Source organism: Epargyreus clarus, unplaced genomic scaffold, assembly GCF_041222505.1.
Source record: "Epargyreus clarus isolate Ecla_fem2 unplaced genomic scaffold, WU_Ecla_fem_2.2 ptg000029l, whole genome shotgun sequence".
Classification (NCBI taxonomy): domain Eukaryota; kingdom Metazoa; phylum Arthropoda; class Insecta; order Lepidoptera; family Hesperiidae; genus Epargyreus; species Epargyreus clarus.
The window spans coordinates 12,612,513-12,634,493 of record NW_027332235.1 but is presented as its reverse complement, the minus strand read 5'-3'; the positions used below and the strand labels follow the sequence as shown (position 1 = coordinate 12,634,493).

The following is a 21,981-nucleotide window of genomic DNA, read 5'->3' as shown; positions in this document are numbered from 1 at the left end:
TGCTTTTATATGGCAGAAATTTACTCGTTCAACTGTGGTTCGGCTCGAGCGGCACCACCGCCACACCTACTTTTGCCTAACAACAGTAGTGTTAAGCGCTTTTTCGTTCTGGTTTGAATGGTGTGGTAAGGGGGACATGCTTTTCCGAGTCGCTCCAGTTTAGTCCTCAAACGTAGCGGCACAACTGTGGCCTACCTCAGGTAGGAATATCTAATCCTATCTGGGGCTGATTACAGATGTCCATTGGCGGCAGTAGCCACTTACCATCAGGTAGACTGCATGCTCGTCTCCTACTCCTATATTATAAAAAAAATTGAACGCCTGTCTTCCACACCCTTCAAACCGGAACACAGCAGTATTTATCACTGCTTTTATTTGGCAGAAATGTACCTCACCGTTCGGTTCAACCATGTCTCAAATACATCAGTGATTTGTAAGCGGGCAATACAGCTGTAACTCACAGGGGATCCGACGGCGGCGGCCGCGAGGTGTGAACAGCACCTGTAAGTAATGCTCGCGACTGGGGGAGATCTGACCTCAATTTAAATTCACTCCGTCGGGATTTTAATGGACTTCAGCCAAATCGCTGTTTTGGGAGTTCTTACTTAGATTATGAATAAAACATCGCCTCGGGGGAGGCAGCCAGCCCTCGACGACAAATTCCGAACTACTTAAGAATAATCCAGAGACAATCCGAAATATTAAGTAGCTAGACTATAAATTTAAATGAATTTATCCACGCGGGCTACTTAAATTTGTTTAGTTCTCGCTACATTGTATTCGCGTGGCATATTTATATTGTTATTTTACTTAATGTAAACTAAAGCTTAAATAAGTTTGGAATGTAAAGACAACTGTTAACCCGATTGTGGATTATAATGTTTTCGAGAGTAGGTATGTCTGATTTTTTGATGGAGTTTAACATAATATGTCGTCGGTCTAAGCTGCGGAAGTGACAAACTATATGTATTTTTAACGCTTACGCTATGGTGCACTGAGCGTGATATATACAAATAATTGCTTTAATCTATCATTGATTACTGTTTCAAATAATTAAGATATCAGAATTGATCTTATATCAACATTTCGTTGAATGAAATCGTGGTCATAAGTTTAGATGTTTGAGTATTCCCGAATAATAAAATTGGCGAGAAAAAAAAATTATTAAATAAAATCATTACTTAATAAGTGATATAACAAAATCTTAAAACTATAAGCAATGCTACGAATAGTAAGAAATGAAAACAATTAAATGAATGAATGAACTTAAAGCAAATCTAAGCTCGACGTATACGAAAGGAGACGAGTAGAGTGCAATTTTAAATATCATCTTAATCTTATTATGTTACTCAGTTCAATTAACTTCCTCTCAACGATATCGTCTCCGGCGTCTTTGCATCAGAAGTGTATATATATTTGTACGTCTTTCAAATTGCTTTTCAATTTCACAAAACACTGAACACGTCTGAACGCTTTAAACAGAAATGATAACTCTTGAGTAAGAGATACGTTTCGTGGAGACGGGAGAAAATAAGAAATTCACAAAAAGAATAAATCTTTTAAATTTTAAAATCGCTTAGGAAAGAAATTGGTAATTTTAAAGTATTCACGCTACTTGATTGGCTTGTTGATTAAAAGGCGAAATCAAGTCCAGGCGCGATTGCAGAATAAATGAATCGTCCATTAAAAATCTGGATCAGTTTTCGATGCGAACAGAATCCCAGAGCGACCTCTAATTTAGTCGAAGCCTTAATAAAAAGTATTTGTTTGGTAATAGAATTCTCAAAGGGATCGAGTAATTTTGTTTTATTTAGATGTCACGTAAAAATTCAATAACGTCTGTTTAAATAAGGGCATCGACGTGGCTTCCATCGCAATATTGTAATATCCCCTCTACTATATATTTATTAGGAATATTTCCAGTTCAGTGAAGTGGGTATGTATTATGTGCATGCTTAAAATGTTGATCAAAACTCATGTCAAATGTGATAACTTGAAGAGTACTACAAGACAGGAACTCAACCTATCTGACATTGTGATTAGTATCTAAATTGATGTTCATGTATAATCATCTGATTTTTACGAAATGATTGCCAAATAATGATAGTTGTGTAAAACTGACATTATTAAGTGTGTTTTTAAACGAGAATTTTAGTAAGACTTAGCTCTGATAAAATGTTAAGAATCAATTTTTCTACAAATTTCTAAAGCCTTTGCAAGTAATACAGTTAGGTATCCTGACCGTATATTTGCAGAATCGTCTTCGCTTGCTTTGATTTATGGAATCTACCCTCATTGATTTATTGGGTCGGGTTACTCGCAGAACACGGAAGCGACGGAGCCAGCCTCCGTCTTACCTACTGCTACCTCTTCCTTTCTGGGAAATCCCAGATGTTACGAGAAACGGTAAAAGCAAAAAGTTTTCATGGTGCTTACTGTAAATTATTTTTTTGCGTAAGTGATAGTTCAAGTAAGTACTTCAGGACAAGAATTACAATTTGATAGTTTTTGAAAGCGGTAATTGATTTGACTGACTATTAACGTTTGAGCAATTTTTAACGCGACTAACTAGGATCTCAAAGGTGGATCAGCAATTATTTAGTTGTTTAAGTATTTGTATATGTAGCTGGTCGAACTTTAACATATTATTCAATCCAAAATGTACCACTCGTTGGTCGCTCAAATAACAAATTGCATGTCCCATACGACAGTGGCTTAAGTAACTGAGTAGACGGATGAGCGATCAGCAAATAAGAATAGATACTCGTACTATAAATTTTGTTTTACTTTGTATTTATTACAAAAGACATATTATGGTGAAATCATCGTTTGTCAAGTTGTCTAACCGGGCGGCTTAGGCAAGCAATAAAGCTGGAAGTCACGCGGAATATGATCGCCAAAGATTTATGATAACCAAAATATAGAAAGAATTTATTCCCTCGAATCTCACATATGTGAAGCACAGTAATTTCATTCTACGTACATTTCTATGTGCGCACATATAAGTATTTCTATTTCAGTGTTTCGTCACCCGAACCGGTATTCCATTGAAAGCGAAACCTCCCGAAATTGGGCATTTATTTGACCCCACGGGAAATTCCGAGCTCCGCCCGCCGCGACACTGATTCCGTTTCCTGTTTTTGTTTTTATCATATGTTGTACAAGCGCCATCTTCTTTCGGTATTTGTGGAATGCCTTTTGTTTTTCTGTTGGCTGGCTGACTATAATTTCCAATTGCATCTATTCCATTGACGTTGAACGTAGCTCACGGTTTATGTTCAAATGTACATAGAGTCTGTAAAAAAGAACTTTTTGTATCAAGAATTCATTCAAAGATTGTTGAGTAGTGCTCACAAACAAGTACAAATTTAATCAAATGTATCAATCAAATGAAATGATATATTTCAGAGAGGTACCATTATAGACCATTTTGTGTACACTCCTTGCTAGTTAGTTGTCGAAAGGATGGTCGGTAAAAGTCCTATATTCTTTGAATCCTCCGGTATACTTGGTAATTGAAAGGCTGAAAACAGTTACTCTTTGCGTCATATCGCTCATTCTGTAATTTCATGAGTATTCACAACGTATTACTAGGTTGTGACGACAACGTACGAGTATTACTAAGTTGTGTCGATACAATCGAAAGTGAGTCCTCAAAATCGGCCATTAATTTGACTCGCTGGGGAAATTTTCGGCTCGTGGCAACATCACACGTGGGCGGCCACGGGGCGATTACGATACCGTTTCCTGTTTCGCTTTTATTGTCCTTTTGTGTAGGATTTAATTTTGTTTCCAATACATAATATACACGTGGATTGATAGATTGCTTTGTATTTAATTTTTATTAGTACTCATATATTTTTTCATAACAATAATATTATTTGAATTTTCCTTTTCTTTATTCTACTATTTGACTTCAAATATTAAATTACTTTCATCATTAGAATATACTTGTTCCTGTTTAATATCTCTGATGTTTGTTTTTTCTCTCCTTACACGAACTCGTCATCAAAAAACCTTTAAATTCGGATCGGACTCGAGAAAAGTGTGTAGCGGTAAATAATTTGGGACTTGCCACTCGAAATCAAATTATGTCGGCCGACAGCGGCGGCAACTTCCAGAATTCTGAATGGGAAAATATTTGCAGGAGGCCTGACGATGACAGTTTGATTGCGTATTGATTCATCTTACCCGGGCCCGCTCTGCCAGAATCAAAATTTGGGGATAGTGTTAATAAGCTTGATGAGCTAAATTGTTGAATCGAGATATAAAAGGGATTAGATTGAAGTTTCTGAAAGATACTTGTCTTGACTTGTGTTGTAAATAATACTTTTCCGAACAAATGTAATATTTGATGAAATATCATCGAAGTTTTCTCGGCGAACAGTGATTTCCTTAGGCGTACGATATTTTTTAAACAACATACGGCTATCAGTTACAACAACTGCTATCAGTTATCGGACAAAACAAATACTAATCAACCGAAGAATTTAATCATTATTCCTGGATTCTTATCCTTGGTCAAGACTCGAAACAATGAAAGACCGGATGTCCCTACAGTTGTCAACTTATCGCCTGATTTGACGTTGGTTCAGCTAACAAGCGCTTGTGTAATTTTTCCACGAATTTCTGTATTTTTCGCGAAGGGTTCATCAACCCCCATTCAGGGAACCCGCTTGAGATGGTCCGTTCTAATGAAAGCGTATTTGTTCCTGTTGATGCCGATGGGCCGCAGGAAATTGGTGTTAGCTGAGTTTGTTTTACTCAAGTGTCTGAAACTCTGAATGGTGAACGAAATGAGTACGTTGAAAAGGGGTTATGATGAAATTTAGATCTGACAGTATCGCCAAGGGAAAGGGTCATTACAGATGATACATATGAAAATTCTTAAAGTAACCCTTTTTACTTTAACACAGTAGCTTTCTGATGGAACCATGACCAAGACTTATACTCAAATTTTATTACAACTTTTTATGTGTGTCTAACTTTATCATGTATTAATTTTTATCTTTCTTATTTTCAGGTAAGTTGAGAAGTCACCAATGACTGATAAACTTCCTGTAACCGATGCAATATCGGTAAGTTGAGAAAAAGACAGCTTCTTATACGTTTTAAACATAAGGTAAATAGATATATATTTAAAGATACCCTTCATAAATTTGTGATATTAAGCTAAATATTATGATTGCACACTCATCTGGCACCCTCGAACCCTTACACTTACACTCGCTATCCTTGTCGTGTGTTTGTGCAAGGAATTGGAAAGGTCCGCTCGGTGGGCGCGTCAAGTGTTTATTAACTGACCCTAAGTGTACCGCTTTCCCTTCTAGTCCTTTTCAAGGGGTTTTCAAGGTTCTTCCAAGGTTACGTTGCGTGTACTAGGTTATTTAATTTATTTAATACTGTATGAATAATGTTCGATTGTTTCTTTAGACACTGAACGTGTCAGGCAAGGGCCGTTGCGGACAAAATAATATTTTTCTAAAGATCTATGTCTATCGCAACACTACCGCATATTGAATGTGGTAGAACCCTTAAGGGGTTGGACTCTGGCGGCTCCACCGCCACACCTATTTCTGCCTCATAATAGCAGTGTGTTCTGGTTTAAAGGGTGTGGAAAGGGAAACATACTTTTCCGAGGCGTTCCAGCTTGGTCCCCAGGTGAAGCGGCGCATCTGTGGCCGACATCGAGTAAGAATATGTAATCTTATCTGGCGCTGATTACAGATGTCGATTGACTGCAGTAGCCATTGACCATCAGATGGACTGCATGCTCGCCTGCTACTTCTATATTAACAAAAAATATATACATAAGACGATAGATAAAAAAGTATCTAATATTTTGTCCGTCACGTTATGTGTCATGTGTCAATATCAATAGATATAAACGAAACCTTTATATGTAAATAGCCTACAGCAATAAATCACTTATATTATTAACTAGAAAGTCTTCTAGCAGGCTCCTTTGAGTTTGTTCCAAAACTTTTCTGAGAATCTGTAATTGACGTTACCCAAGGCTCAAAAGATTCTGTTTGAAGTGGTTTTTAGAAGTAAATAAATTAAAAACGCTTCTATTTCTTTTTTTAACACGCTTTTATTAGCTTCAGACGTATGTATGTTGGTATGTTGGTATGTTGGTATGTTAGTATGTAACGGAATCTTTGAACATGATTTTAACCCCCTTCAAAACGTCGGATTAACTCGAAATTTGGCATACTTATTAAGGACCGATGACAATTCAATATTTTAAACATTAATAGTTTTGTACCATTGTCCTTATCAACATCCTCTGGATTAACGATTTTCGAGGCGAGATTTTTCAAACACCTTCAGCAAAGTTCATCGCAACTTTAGATTGCAAATAATTATTGCTATTTAGTTTCAATAGGCGTAACTTTTATATCCTGATTTTTAGTTTAGAAAATAATAATGTTATTTCCCTATAACTCAAATGTTCTGAAACATATCTATAATGCGCTCTTTTAGAATGATTTTTAGGATTCCGTACTCAAAGGTTAAAACGAAACCCTTTGCGGTCTGTTCGTCTGTCGTTGGGCTTTATCTCTTAAATCGTAATAGATAGACACTTGATTTTTTTACAAACGATGAATAATGGTGGTCGCTATAACGAGAAATACTAAAAATTAATAAATAATTATAGTTAAAAATCAGCTCCATTTATCAGGTTCGAAAAGCACCCCACACTTTTTCCACAATTATACTATTTACTGTTCCTTAATTGATTCTTGAAAATTATTTTCTACTTTTTAGTTGATTTTATCATAAAAGCGTGTTTTTTAGTTTTTTTAACTATAATTATTTTTATAATATATAAGAGTAGCAGCTATGAAGTATATGGCTCTTCTTGACATTTATAAAGTTTAGAATACATTTTGCTATATATTTATTTATTAGGAAATCCAACAGCAATACATACCATATTTCCACAATACGAGTATATAAAGTACAACGATTACGCAAAAACAGAATGACACAAATAGCATTGGTAGACAATTTTTGCGTGTTTGTGCGTCCCTTCGTGCACATTTGTGTGTTAAGTTCGTTAAGTCATGTGATGTGTTAGTAATAACTTCGACGTATCATAGTAAAAACTTTATTTATGTTTCAGTATTTCTCAAAGAAATTGTGAAAATCATCCTTATTCAAAACTGATGTAACTCAAAATATGCCATAACTAAAATACTAAAAAAACGAGTACAATTTACACTTAAAACATACGTATTAGTAGAAGATCCGAAGCTAAATCGAACTGGACCGAGCTGATAATAGAATGAAACTCATTTTATAACGAAATTAGTACATTGGGTAATACATTAAAAATGGGTTTGCTAAAAAAATCATGGACAGGATAATTTTAATTATTTTTTGAAAAATTAATTTTCATTTTGCAGACAACCCTATATCAACGTGTTCACAATAAAACAGCGCTTCTACTGATATAAAATTTTATCTATTATCATCATGAGTGAAAGTGGTTGCCAGCGAAATACCTGTTTATACCTGACAACCCAGTAGTTCGTCCACGTAAATAATAGGCAACCCAAAGCCTGCACATTCTGTATGTTTTTAACATTCACTCAGAATAGAATTTTCTTATTATCTTGATGTTGCAAAATTTAATTTTCAATTAAATTTTAATTTTTCAAAAAATTATTAAAATTATCCTGTCCAGGATTTTTTTAGCAAACCCATTTTTAATGTATTACCCAATGTACTAATTTCATTATAAAATGAGTTTCATTCTATTATCAGCTCGGTCCAGTTCGATTTAGCTTCGGACCTTAGACCATATACAATATTTAGTTTTTGCATTAGTAAATCGATATTCTGTCTTGGGGTTAGAACTCCACTTAGCAATTTAATTACATAGACCTCTGTGAGCAAATATAAACTTCTACAGACAGTCGACAAATAAGCTTTGTTAAATTTAATCCGAAGTGCTGATTTTAGATTTATTGAAGCGAATACGATTTAAATCCGACCCCTGTCTCTAGTGAAACGAACTTACTGCAAATAATTCGTAATTCTAGATAAAGTTGTTGTTTTATAGACAACTACGAGTAGTATCGAGAATAATCCAGATGAATGTCAAAGGAGACATCGGCCAAGTGCGAGTTGCACTTGTTTATTAGTGTTCTATTCGACTAAATTTTCAACTGAATATATAATAGTAACAGTCATATCATTTCATCATACCATTCGTTCATGACCGATAATTGTAAAATGCCACGCACCACGTTCAATGTCATATTACATTTTGATTACCTGACACTTTTAAATTATTAATAAGTCTTGTAGTTATGTTCATTGACACAGTTTATATTTCCAATTCCGAAAATATCTACAATTTACTTACGGTTTGCCGCTTATACACTCGCGGGGAATCAAAATTTTGATAGTGTGAAATCAGATATGTCCTCGGATTAAATTCGTCACTTTGAAAGTTGTCTCGCCCTCGGAGTTGTTAGTTTTAAACGAGGCTCTCGGGGATTGACAATATTTGACAAGCCCTTCGCGTAGCTCATTATGACGTATGGAGCTTTGGGTCATTTATGTAGGATTGTAAGATAACACGACAACACGACATCAAGTAGATAGGACGTTCACATATTTTGATTATGTAAGTAATATTGAATACGTAATTACCTACTGTAGGGAAGTTAAGTAAATGTTATGTCTGGCTGGATTTTATGGGGTCATCTACTCCCACTCCTACAGCCCTTGCATCATGTCAGCGCTGGACGCAGGCATCTGCAAATTTGATGATTGGAATCATCATCGTTAACTCATTATTATCCCACTGCTACGAACCTCGGACTTCTTATTACGTGATTGAATTTCAAGTACTGTGCCTGATTCATCTGCTGGATTACCTTACCTTACCTTGACGATGTCCCAAAAATAATAAAGACGGTATAACAAGTGCATTCAACCACAACCACCGACAGTTCTGAAAATCGAAAGTGCTAGCAAACAGCTCAGGTAAAACTATACCGGTAATAGATGCGTGCGATAGACAATAGGATGGATCGTGCGCCACATTACTCGGGTCTAATGGTAATAGAAATTGCTATCCGACGAGTTTTCTTTGACAGTTGCCGTGACGAGGGTCCGTGTGACCGAATGCATTAAACTTTAACCATAAAATTCACGACCGATATTTGGCTGTCTAACATTTCTAAAATTTTCAGAGCTCGATTTTGATTATCGTTGGGCCGTCCCTAAAATACGTAGCGAATACTAAACGGGCGCAGGCCAGCAATCCGATTTAGTGACTCCCATTACTTTTTATTTTACGGGTAAAAGTTGTTTCCTTGGGTACTTTATATTTATATGTAGCTTAGGTATTCGGTTTTATGTTAGCTTGCAATTCATCTGATGTTAAGTGGATTTTCTGATATCTGTCATAAAATGATATGCTATCATTGAAGATCTTCGGAGATGGAAGCGTCATTATATTATATAATTCATTTACAATATTGAAGTAGCAAAGAGTATTCATTGCACCTGGATATCTGTATTCAACCTCGGATAAGATTCGATTTTTACCAGACGTTGGTCATAGGTTCGTTGCGAGCCGTGAGGACAATGGTGGAACGCCTCGGATAAAGACGTCCTCTTGTCCTTTATAGCGGAACACAGCAGCACTTAACAATGCTGTTATTAGACAGAATTAGGAGTGGTGGTAGTAACGCACTAAAGATACTTAAAACTCTGCTTCTTTCTTCTTTTAAATCTATTGTACATCTTCTATTAATCTATCTTACAATTGGAATCAATTCCTTAGTAAAAATATAGATATTTTAACACAAAGTGAGCAATGTAATCTTTTTGCAGCGTTCAAAGGATTTTTTCACCGGCTATTAGAGTAATTAAATGAAAGGAGCATGCCGTTCCTTCGCAATTAATACCTTCGTATTGCAACGTATTGAAAGTCTTTCAATTAAGGCGCTATCTTTCAAATTATTTTTCATCGATTTCGTTTTTATATTACTTAGCGACTTAATAGTGCTATATAAAATTGATAATAGAAACCTTCTAACTTCATCAATTTAATTTTATTATCGATTTGACTTTATATGTGATTGATGTTGCCGTCAACTGATTTTTTTACACTTCTAAGCACGTGTCTCTACGTAGAGTTAGAAGTGTTAAACATGGTCCTCTTCACTACCTAAGTGCGAATTGGTTGACTTCAAATATGTTTGAAAACTTGTTTAAACGAATCTTAGTCACGTTGATGAGGTATTTAGGATTCGGATCTTGGAATCCTTTCAACCACTCTCTATAGCGTAATTGTTATAACTGTTTTTTAAACGTGATGTTTGTAATTTCTAATTTAATTATAAAAAACGCTGTCTATGCTCACAGCCCCACACTAGGATTCCCTGTATCGTGGGTGCTATGGTCACACAAAGACAAATTCACAAGCACCCAGAAACAGAAACCTGCATTCATCATTTAAATATCTGTCTGTCCGGAGATCGAACCCGGGACCCTTTGCGCATCAGACCGGCACGATAACCGCGGGTCGTCAATAATACGTTTTAGTGTAGGATTTCGTATACACGGTCTCGTCAGTCACGATCACTGATACGATTTTCATGGCTTTTCCGAATACTCGTACAAACTAATTCATTTAGCGTGCAACAGATACGTTAAACCTTTAATGGCCGCCTCCCTTTGTCCCCCGGCCGTCCATCACTCCAATCAATTGGAAAAATTAACGAGTTTAAAATACGTACGAGTATCTGTCGTGTATTTTCTGTGTGAATAAATGTATAGTAATCTTTATTTTCGTTTTTTCATTGTCAGTATTTTAATAAAATTATATATTGAAGTCAAATGTCATATGTCAGGACAGGAATAAAAACCTTTTTTACGGAAACGGAAATGGTTAAGCTGGGGAATTGCGTTAAAATAAATATATTTAATTACTAGCTGACCCGGGAAACGTTGTGTTGCCATATAAATAAAAAAATGTTAAGGGTGAACAACCCTTATCACTTAGGGGTATGATAAATAGATAGTAGCAGATTCTCAGTCCTACTGAATATATTATACATACATATAAAATTTGGTGAAAATTGATAAAGCCGTTTCGGTGGAGTACGGTAACTAACATAGTGATACGAGAATTTTATATATAAGATTATCGATTTATCATGTCTCATGGTCTATCTACCAACCATCTTGTAATACTTTTTGCAATACTTTCTCTTCTTGCGCGTGTACACATTGAAATGTACATTTTTTTATCATTACAATTTTTAACACTATTCGTTATACAATCTGAAAGGATTGAAGTCGTTAGTCATGGATCATGGATGACCATGGGCGGCAGCGACCAGTTACAATCATGTAGACTGCAAGTTTTTTTGTTACTCCAATGCTATGTAAAAATGTAACATTAAATAAAAGTTCTATAGATGGCCACTAATAACTTAGCGCCGTACTCTGAAGGCCATCTTGATGATTACTAACTTCACTTTTACTAAAACAGGTCTAAAAAATAACGGACAATTTGCAACAAAACTCATCGTCTCATCGAGACAACGAGCCCGTAACAGCAAGAAAAATGACTTTCGCAACTCATTATGCCACTTGGGAGCAATTTAGTTGATAGCCTGTAATGGATCTTCAAAGACTAGTTCAGAAATTCCAAATATAATAACGACTGATGATGTGTTTGTCGTATCGCCGATGGGTAAGCTGGAGGCGATAAATTATACTTTTTTATACCATGAGTTGAGCATAGATTAGTAAAGATTACTCACTCCTAACAAGAAACTGTAACCTGTCAATTATTTTCGTGTTTGAAAAATGTTAAAAAAATGTAGTCTTTACATCATTTACGATTGATACATTTCTTCGCACTTTTTCTTCGATTTATTAACTGCGCATGTCGGCATTATTCCGCGTAAATTACACTATGACAGTCATTAAACGGCTGACAGAATTATCAGCTGTTTAAGTCATTAATGGCTTCATTAATTGGCATTAATCTGAAATATACACAGACCATTGCTGTACAGTGTACACATTTTTCCATTGTATTTTAAAAGGTAGGTACATTGTTAATAGATACATGAATCGGCACTAGGCTTACGTAGAATTGTAGGAAGGCTCTGGTCCTTATCATATCGAGAGGATGCCTGTAAGTAACGATTTAAGATTAGCTGAGATTCTCTATGTTATGAGTACTTCTCTTAACTCTATTATCTCGTGCTCGTTTGCATGGAGACAGTTACCTAAGGGTCGTCATCCGCACAATGGAAAAAAATAAAAAATAATACGAAAGATCGTCAGGACAACATCATTAGGCCTTCCTAAATGGAAACTTGATAATGCCGCATTCGTTTTCTGCGAATGTCCGCTGATAGGCTCATCGGCTTACAACAAATTGTTTGGATTTGATTTCTTTGCGTTTGTTTATCGCAAGAAGTTCGAAGAATGGAATTATAAATAAGTATATTAGGGCATTATTGTTGTTTTATTTGGTTATGGTATGGTATTAACTTTAGACGCATAATTTGGTTACGGTAATATATTTTTAACTTTCGACTCAAAAATAGGCGTGGTATAAGTTAAACGCGTGTATTATTTATATCAGAGGTCTTTTTGTGGCGTCATACCTCTTAAACGGTTGAACTGATGTTAATTTAGTTGTTTTGTTTCAAATGTGACTTGATTGAGTCGCGAATTATAGCTATGGTTTAAAAATCTGCTTTTTAGTTTATGTTTTTGTCTAGTAATTCAAAGTAGCAAACGATATAATAACTACGAAAGAAGCATAGTGGACTGCATCCATCTGGTAGTAAATGTTCATCTGTAATCAACACGGTAAAAAATAAAAATACACGTTCTATTTTAAGCCTAAGACAGATGCGTTGCCATTCTTGAGAACTAAGATGAGGTCGTCGAAACGCAAAAACTGCTACACGCTAAATAGGCGTGGCGTTGTAAAGTGCCTCTCCATACTATTGAAGGTTGGCTGTCAGCTTCTTGCTATGCTCCTTGCTTTTAGCTCTGCGAAATAGCTCAGCGGCGCTGGCTATTCCGGTCCACTCTCGAATGTTACGTACCCACGACTTCTTTCTCCTGCCAACCTTCTGTCTTCCAGTGACCTTTCCCATCATTATTCCATTTAAATCCACCACATAATTTGCAATCGAGTGATACAATCAAACGTAACCCCGCGAGCGCCGGCTGAAAGAGCGGCTCTCTTCATTTGTTTGAATTGTATGTAATTCAATTATACCGCGGAGCGACGCGGCGGAAATTACTTCCGCAATTGATACACGCTGGCGTTATTTTGTGTGAATTACAAATTAAAAATACACGGCAAATGTACAACCTCGACCTTTTTTGATGTCGGTTGGAAATGTGATACGGAATATACAAATGTAATGAAGCCGGAGCATTGTGAAAAATGTTTTTGATGTTGTAAAGCTTCATACATTATAATTAAATATGCGCGTTTCATAATTATGTTTTTGGATTATGTTCTTTATAATATGATCGCTAGCCTACTTATATAATTACTAGAATATTCGTTTTGCTACTAATCTTATGTGATTAGTGTCTAATTCTGGGAAAATTATCGACATATTTATAGTTAACTCCTTACCTTGTCAATAGTATTCGCCGTTGTTATTCTTGTATGATAAATAGCAAAAGAATCTGAATATTTTCTATTGTTTCTATAAAAAACCAGTTAACTTTCTATTAAAACGTAAAAACTCATACTAAGGGTACTGTTCTATGAGTTGCATATTGTACAAAGAAAGATATTTTTTAATTAAATAACACTTTATTTTAAAAATATTCGCCGTAATAAAATACCAACATTCTGTTAGAAAAACGCAAAGCAATAACGTAATTAGTTATGAATATTTCAAAGTTTTCCAGTTATCGAGCGGCGTGTTGCGTTCGGAATGCCGATGTAAAAAGGCTAAGTAAATTTTCCAATTACCAGAGAGGTTCTACGCTGTACAAGTTAATAAGACTTGGAGACGGATCAATGTTTCTCGCTTCACACTTTGTTGCTGTTCATCGGAAATGTTGCTTGTAATATGGTTCTTTAATTACTTTACGAACGTTTTGCTGTTATTTAAATATTAATGTGAGTGTCACACTGTTCTTTTGAGCAGCTAAGCTTGGTGTTAGACGGTCGAAGCTAGGTTCTTAGAAAGTATACATGTAAAATATACGGTGTTATTTATTGAATATTGAAAAAGTTTATTCAGAAAAAATAACTAGAACCAAAAAATACTCGTATATAAATCTGAATTTTGAGTACACGAATTCCATGATAATATTGAAATATAACTATTAAACATGGATGTATCATCGACTGCCATTTAGCTGACACGTTTTAGCAGCCAATAATTGATATACAAAGTTTTTCAGTTTGGAAAAGTCATAAGCAATTCTGTTTGTGCGAATTAAATAAACGGATGATGGATTAGGTATAGTTTACTTTTTATTTTGTGATATAGTGTTGGCGAATTTGTTTGTTTTAGATTAGAGAAGAACAAAATTGATAAATTTTCAATTTTGTGCCTACATGGTAACTATCGTTTTAATCTACATGAAGTTTTATTATACCTAATTATTTACGAATTACTTGTAAAACTTATGATATACTAGGGAATTCATAACTTATTAATTATATAACAGCGATGAAACACAAAACGTAGCTTTATTTATTTCATAGCCTTTCAAAAACGTTGAAAAAAAAATGAAAAACGTGCAAGTAAAAGCAATCGGTATCGGGTATATCCCAAATCGACGTAAAACGATGAGTGAGCAGAAGTTGCGAGCGCCCCCCGCGGGATGTCGCGGCTGATTGACGAGACGCCGCGAGCCCACTTTGTCTTAATTCCCTTTTTGTAAACACCCATTCACAGAGAGGAATTGAGCTGACCGTTTTCATTCGGTAGAAATTAAAGAGCTGGTTCTAGCAACCCATATTTTATTTATGGTATTCATAAGGTTGGGAAATGTGAGGTAGTTAAATTATATCGCTAACTACAAGTCAAGAAAATAAAAGCGTAGTAGTAAATACTATAAGTCTCTAATATACAGCGTTTCACAATAAAATCGGAAGTAAAAAAAAAACAAAAAGCGTGACATCAAAAGCAATCGGTATCGGGTATATCCCAAATCGACGTAAAACGATGAGTGAGCAGAAGTTGCGAGCGCCCCCCGCGGGACGTCGCGGCTGATTGACGAGACGCCGCGAGCCCACTTTGTCTTAATTCCCTTTTTGTAAACACCCATCCATTCACGGCGAGGAATTGAGCTGAGCGTTCCCATTCGGTGGAAATTAAAGTGCTGGTTCAGTCTGTTTCGGAAGCTGTTTTGCTTGTGTTCGATTGTCTTTAATGTGTTTTCGTGGTGTTGGAAATGGCGGACAAAACGATAATGGACAGAGTGTTCTGTGTGCTGGAACTGACTGCGGATAAGCTCTAATGTACATACCAAGAAAAACGAAGTACGAGTATTACCAATAAGAAAAGAACATACAGGACTTATATTTGTTTCTAACCCTATAACGTGTAATAGGATACAGTGATTTTGTTAATCAATGCTCATCTCTAATACAATTAAAAATATATCGGTATTTTTATTATATAATAAATACAAAAATACACAATTCCTACACTCGCTCACTCACTATTTAACCGACTTCAAAAAGGAGGTGGTTATCAATTCGGCCGGTATCTTTTTCTTTTTTTTCTATGTATGTACACGAATTACTCCGCCGTTAGTGGACCGATTTCAATAATTATTTTTTTATTGTATAGAGACGAGCTGGAAGTTGGTCCCATTTAAATATGGTTAGCATCCATCGATGGGTTCTGGAGAAATGAGGGGAACTCCTCCACCCATGTAAATATCAATATATTTCGTTGGATAACGATGTAAGCAGCGTGTCTAATATGCGCGCCGACTTCAGAACTATGCACTAAACCAATATTTATTTGAATTATTTTTTAATTTGTAGTGACATAGAAGTCGGTTGTATTTTATTGTTAATTTTTTTTTATAGATCTCGTGGAAAATAGTAGATAAACAAATAAATCTGATTTTGATTTAAATTCGAAACCCGATTCGAACTTAGAATCACCTGCGGTAAATGGACACACTGAAGCGTTATAAAAACACAAACCCTATAATATTTCATGATTGTAAAATATAGACACGATAAAGGTGAAAGCGAATCACAATAAACAACATCCTTAACGAATCACGTAGGCAATACGTGGTTCATGACTGCTATGTACCCAAATAATGTACACTCGCGAATAAGAAACCGTATCGTTAAAAATGTACACGCAATCGTAATAATAAATGCGAAATGGTACTCAGCGTTAAGTGCTGCGGTGGTGCGTGTGTGATGTAATGCGAGAAACAAATTAATTTGAACGAATCGAGAGTCGGATTGTTGAGTGATTGGTTTCTTAATGATTGATGATTGAAAGTGTATGTCGACATAATACAACCAAATGTAGATGCCGGCTGAGCTACTTGAGAGGCGACCATTTTAGGTGTTATCAGGAATGGCACACATTTGATCGGCTTCAGCTAGAACGACTGTTCTATATGATGTCAAGCCGTTTTGGCTCTAGGGCGTGCAAAAAATGGGAAATACAAACAAACATTCCAACATGAATTCGAAAAATATTACCCTCTGCATTTGGATAAAAATACATAATTATCAAGTCAATATCCCGAATAAACATTTAAAATTCAAAATTGTTTTTTTTTGTTTCATTCTGCAAATTGAGTGGAGTTAACATTTCTTTTTATCTCCATAAACCAAACAATCGAATCAGAAATATCGGCATCGTTTTTGTTTTATCTGAAATACGGGAATTACGACCTGTGGGAACACTTGGCATGTTAATTGTACCCGCAAAGCAAATTACTGCAAAATACAAACGAAACACATTTGTGTACGTTCAATGTAACCACTCAATTATCTCTATCTCAACAGTTTAGATCGCAAATTGTACACGAATCGCGGAATAGGGATGCTAAAAAATATCGATATATCGTTACTTCCATAATTTTAATTCAATATATCGATACAAGAGGAGGGGGCGCCACCGTGCCTACGTCAACATCGTCTCTGTATTTAAATAAGTTTAAAAAATAGTAACAAGCTTTTTAGAAGTGTTAAAAATGCTAATTGTCATAGGAAACAGTGCGAAAAATATCATATATTGGAGACCTGGACTAAAGTGATAATATAAAAACAGTATACAACAAAAACCGGAATTCGGTCTCAACAACAGTGTTTTTCTTATCTCTTATTTGGAAACAGTGCGCCTATCGGGACTAATAATCAGCAGTGTATAAGTGCCAATAACCGTAATATACGCATGATCAACAAAAAGAACAGTAAAAACAAACTCAGTGTGTTCCGATATCAAACATAACCTCAAAACCAAATAAATTGTTACATACAACACGTCAGAACTCTAATAAACATAAAATAGCGCCATCTATTGCAAAACGCCAGAAGTATTTCGCTTATCAACTAACCAAGCTACCAAGTGAAGAACGCACGCGCACCGCTATCTGCATACTGCAGAGGCAACGTAGTGTAAACACCTAACAAGAGAGGGCAGCACCGGTACCAAAACAAAGCAAACCGTGCATATCAATCAACCATGGAGGAAATTATGAATGTTCTTAAAAATATTCAAAAAGAAATCGACGACCAAAAAATTGCAATTAGAAAAAATGGAGAAGATGTAACGAAACATGTTACAGAAAATATCAACAATATATTGGAGGCAAGGTTCTTCAAGTGGGAGGAAAATCAAGAAATACTGAAAGAAAAGGTAGAAAACCAAGAAAAACGGATCTATTTTTTAGAAAAACAAGCGAGAGAGAGAAACTTAGTCTTCTTTGGAATTGAAGAAAAAGAAAAATCATATGATGAATTACAAACCAACATAACTAATTTTATTAATGAACACTTTACTACTACTTTAGAAGCTCGTGATATACAAGAGATAAAGAGAATAGGAAAGCGAGGAGATAGACCACGTCCAATAATAATAACCTTCACAACTCTCGGCCAGAAAATTAATATTTTAAAACAGAAAAGAGTTTTGAATGATACCCAATTTTACCTGAAGGAAGATTTTCCTAAACAAATATTAGAGAAAAGAAAGGAGCTGCAAGAACAAGCAAAACAAGAGGCAGAGAAGGGAAATAAAGTGAGAATAAAATACGACAAACTAATCAAACATAAATCCAACAACAAAAGGTCACTCCCCGTGTCACCAGAAAATATTTCCAAACCACAGAGCGAGGACAGCATACAGGCCAAGAAGAAAAATAAAACGCTGAAAACACACACACCCCTACAAAGATCGAACAGTTTGTCCGAGTGTATTGCGAAACCAAGTATGCTGCAGTTCCTAGTAAACAAAAATACAAACAGTACAACACAAGGACAAAACACTGAAAACAGAGATGATAAAGCATAGCAATTAAACCACCCCTCCCGCACGAACTACACGTATGAGCAAATTCAGACAAGAAACAATAATTATCTTCCAAACCGGTTGGTCACCGTGGAAGATTACGACCAAAACCCTCCAAAGATAATAACAAACATAAAAACTCAAAACTCTACATCCAGATCAAACAATAAACTCTATATATTAACATACAACGTCAGAACGTTGTCATCGTACAGTAGACTACTAGAGCTGGCAGAAGCTCTTAAAAACATTAATTTTGATATAATTGGACTATCAGAAATACGACGCATGGGTACAAGAATTGAAGAATATGATAACTTTATATTTTGCTATACAGGACTCACACAGGGGCAGTACGGAGTCGGTTTTATAATAAAAAAAGAACACAAGAGGAACATTGAAAGCTTCCTTGGAATATCCGAAAGAGTCGCACTACTGAACTTAAACATACATAACAAAAAGATGTCAATAATACAATCGTATGCCCCTACAGAAGTAGCAAAAGATGTAGAACTAGAAAACTTTTATGAAGACTTGTACCAAGCGCTCGATTTAGCACATGGAACATATATAATTATGGGTGACTTCAATGCCAAAATAGGCCAACCAAAGGCGGATGAATACTTGATAATGAAACCAAACGGCTACGGTACAAGAAACAGCAGAGGACAAAGACTTGTAGATTTTGCACTAGAAAATAGAACAGCAATATTAAACACGTATTTCCCAAAGAAGCCTAAACGAAGATGGACATGGCGTTCACCAAGCGGTGAATATAAAAACGAAATAGACTACATCTTGTCAAACAAACCCAATATGGTACAAAATATCGAAGTGCTAAATCTCAACTTTTCTTCTGACCATAGACCCGTCAGAGCAACAATAACATTATTAAAAGCGAAAATAAACCGGTCTAACTTCTCACAACATAACTATTACTCTACCCTGAAGAATGAAGACGAAATAACCCGTTACCACAAGTACCTTTCAGCAAGCCTACCTAACTTACTCGACCCTTACGATAATATACCAGTTCAAACCTATTACAATAACATAATAAATGCAATCAATCAAAGCCTTCGGAACGCTAGAATACCACCTAGCAAAAACTCAATTAAAAGACATAAAATATTAACAGATAACACGTTAGCGCTAATGGAGAGAAGAAAGTTACTACAAAACACTAAAAACAAAAATAGGTCCATGAAAAATGAACTCTCAGCATTATACAAACTGGTAAGCAAACGCATAAACCACGACTATGCTAGATATAGAGCGGATACCGTCGAGAAACACTTGATTCAATCAGGTAGTTCAAAAAGAGCTTTAAAAGAGTTAAGAACAAACAAGAGATGGATTGACGGTCTGAAAAGCGAAGGAAAAACTACAACGAGTCGCCATGAAGTCAAAGAAATTGCATCAAAATTCTACAGATCACTCTATAGCAAGCAAGAACTAAAAAGCTACGAGGAAAATTCGGATCAAAATAACACAAACAGGGATAAAAATATAAAAAAATGCACACCATTCACTATAACAGAAGTAATCCAAGCAATAAAGGGACTCAAAGCAAATAAAAGCCCCGGCACAGACAACATCACAAATGAAGCCATAAAATCGGCGGCATCAGTACTGGCTCAACCGCTTACTGTCCTTTTTAACCGTATATTAGAATCTTCAATAACACCAATACAATGGTCCGAGTCAGATATTATACTCATTTATAAAAAAGGGGACCCACGCGATGTTGGGAACTATAGACCAATAAGCTTGCTGCCCAGTACGTATAAATTATTCTCCTCTCTCATAAACCAAAGAATAAGTACCACACTAGAAGCCGAACAACCCATAGAACAAGCCGGATTTAGGAAAAAATATTCGACTATAGATCATATTCACACCCTTGAATTACTGATGGAAAAATATCAAGAAAAACAAAGAGCCCTCTACATGGTCTTCATCGACTACAAAAAAGCTTTCGACACTGTGTCACATTCAAGCATATGGAAGGCGCTACAGGAACAAGGCGTGGAAGACGAGTACATGAATATAATAAAAAGCATATACAAAAACAACGGAGGTAGAGTCAAATTAGAAAGCGCAGGCCCAAGTTTTCCGATAGAAAGAGGGATTCGACAAGGCGACGCAACCTCTCCGAAGCTGTTTATTGCCGTTCTAGAGTCAATAATAAGAAAGCTGGACTGGAAAACTAGCGGAATAAACATAGCCGGAAAATACTTGAGTCATCTACGATTCGCTGACGATTTGGTGCTTCTGTCAGAATCTAGCTCACAATTACAGATAATGATTCATTCTCTAAATGTCGCAAGCAAAGAGGCGGGCTTGGAGATGAACCTCACAAAAACAATGTTGATGACAAACAGCTCTGAAAAGAAAATATCTATCGACGATGAAACATTGAAATATACAAACAAATATACATACTTAGGCAAACAAATCAGCTTTGAAAGTGACAGCAACCAACTAGAAATCGAGAGGAGAATCCAAATGACTTGGAACAAATACTGGAGCTTACGAGAAGTATTTAAAAGTAATATGCCGGTAAATATAAAAACAAAAGTAATGTCCAGCTGCTTGCTACCATGTCTAACCTACGCTTGCCAGACCTGGAAGCACACGAGCAAAGTAAAGAAAAAAATTACCGCTTGTCAAAGAGGTCTAGAACGAAGCATGTTAAAAATCAAAAGAATCCAGAAAATACGCCATACAAAATAAGGAGCATAACTAATGCTACAGACGCACTGACCTATACACGCAAGCTGAAATGGAAGTGGGCAGGGCATATAGCGAGACTGACAGACGAGAGATGGACAAAAACGGTGACTCTATGGCGAGGTCCGTGGGGGAAACGTCAAAGGGGAAGACCGCTTACGAGATGGGAAGACGATATTCGCAAAACAGCAGGGCCAAGCTGGATACAAACAGCACAAGCCAGAGACACTTGGGCTTCTTTGGAGGAGGCCTACACCCGCGGAGGGGTTCTTGTAGACTAGACTATTTTAAATTATAGAATAATTAGAAAGTAGTAGTAGTAGATTATTTTAACTCATAGAGCAATTTGAAAGTGGCTTAAACTCTTGAGAAAAAAAAAAGCATTGTTAAAATTAAATATTAAAAGCACAAAAAGTAGTGATAAGATAACAATTTAAGCATTTAACTAGCATTAAGACAAAACTCTGTTACTTTTTACAAGAAATAAAAGGCTTTTTATTTTTATTTATTTATTTATATCGATACAAAATATCCAATATCGAAAATAGTATTAAAACTATTTATTTTTTTACAATATGTACAAATATAACTAAGGTCGTTAGTATCCAAAGCCGTATAAGATAGGAAGGAACGAAGAAAAAACTTTATTGTCTATGTTTTGTGTGCGTTGCGTTGAGTGTGTGTTTGTGTGTTCGGTTCTTTCTAATCTCACCTCTAA

General features: G+C 35.7%; 2 protein-coding genes across 2 annotated transcripts in view; both read left to right on the top strand.

Moving 5' to 3' along the window:
• rg (A kinase anchor protein rugose) overlaps window positions 1-21,981 on the top strand; it is a 584,238-nt gene that overhangs the window by 178,796 nt on the left and 383,461 nt on the right. The window lies entirely within an intron of this gene.
• LOC140754381 (uncharacterized) lies at window positions 17,140-19,191 on the top strand. Its single transcript, XM_073089388.1, has one exon. It carries the CDS (start codon window positions 17,706-17,708, stop codon window positions 18,531-18,533), a length of 828 nt encoding a protein of 275 aa, XP_072945489.1. The 5' UTR covers window positions 17,140-17,705; the 3' UTR covers window positions 18,534-19,191.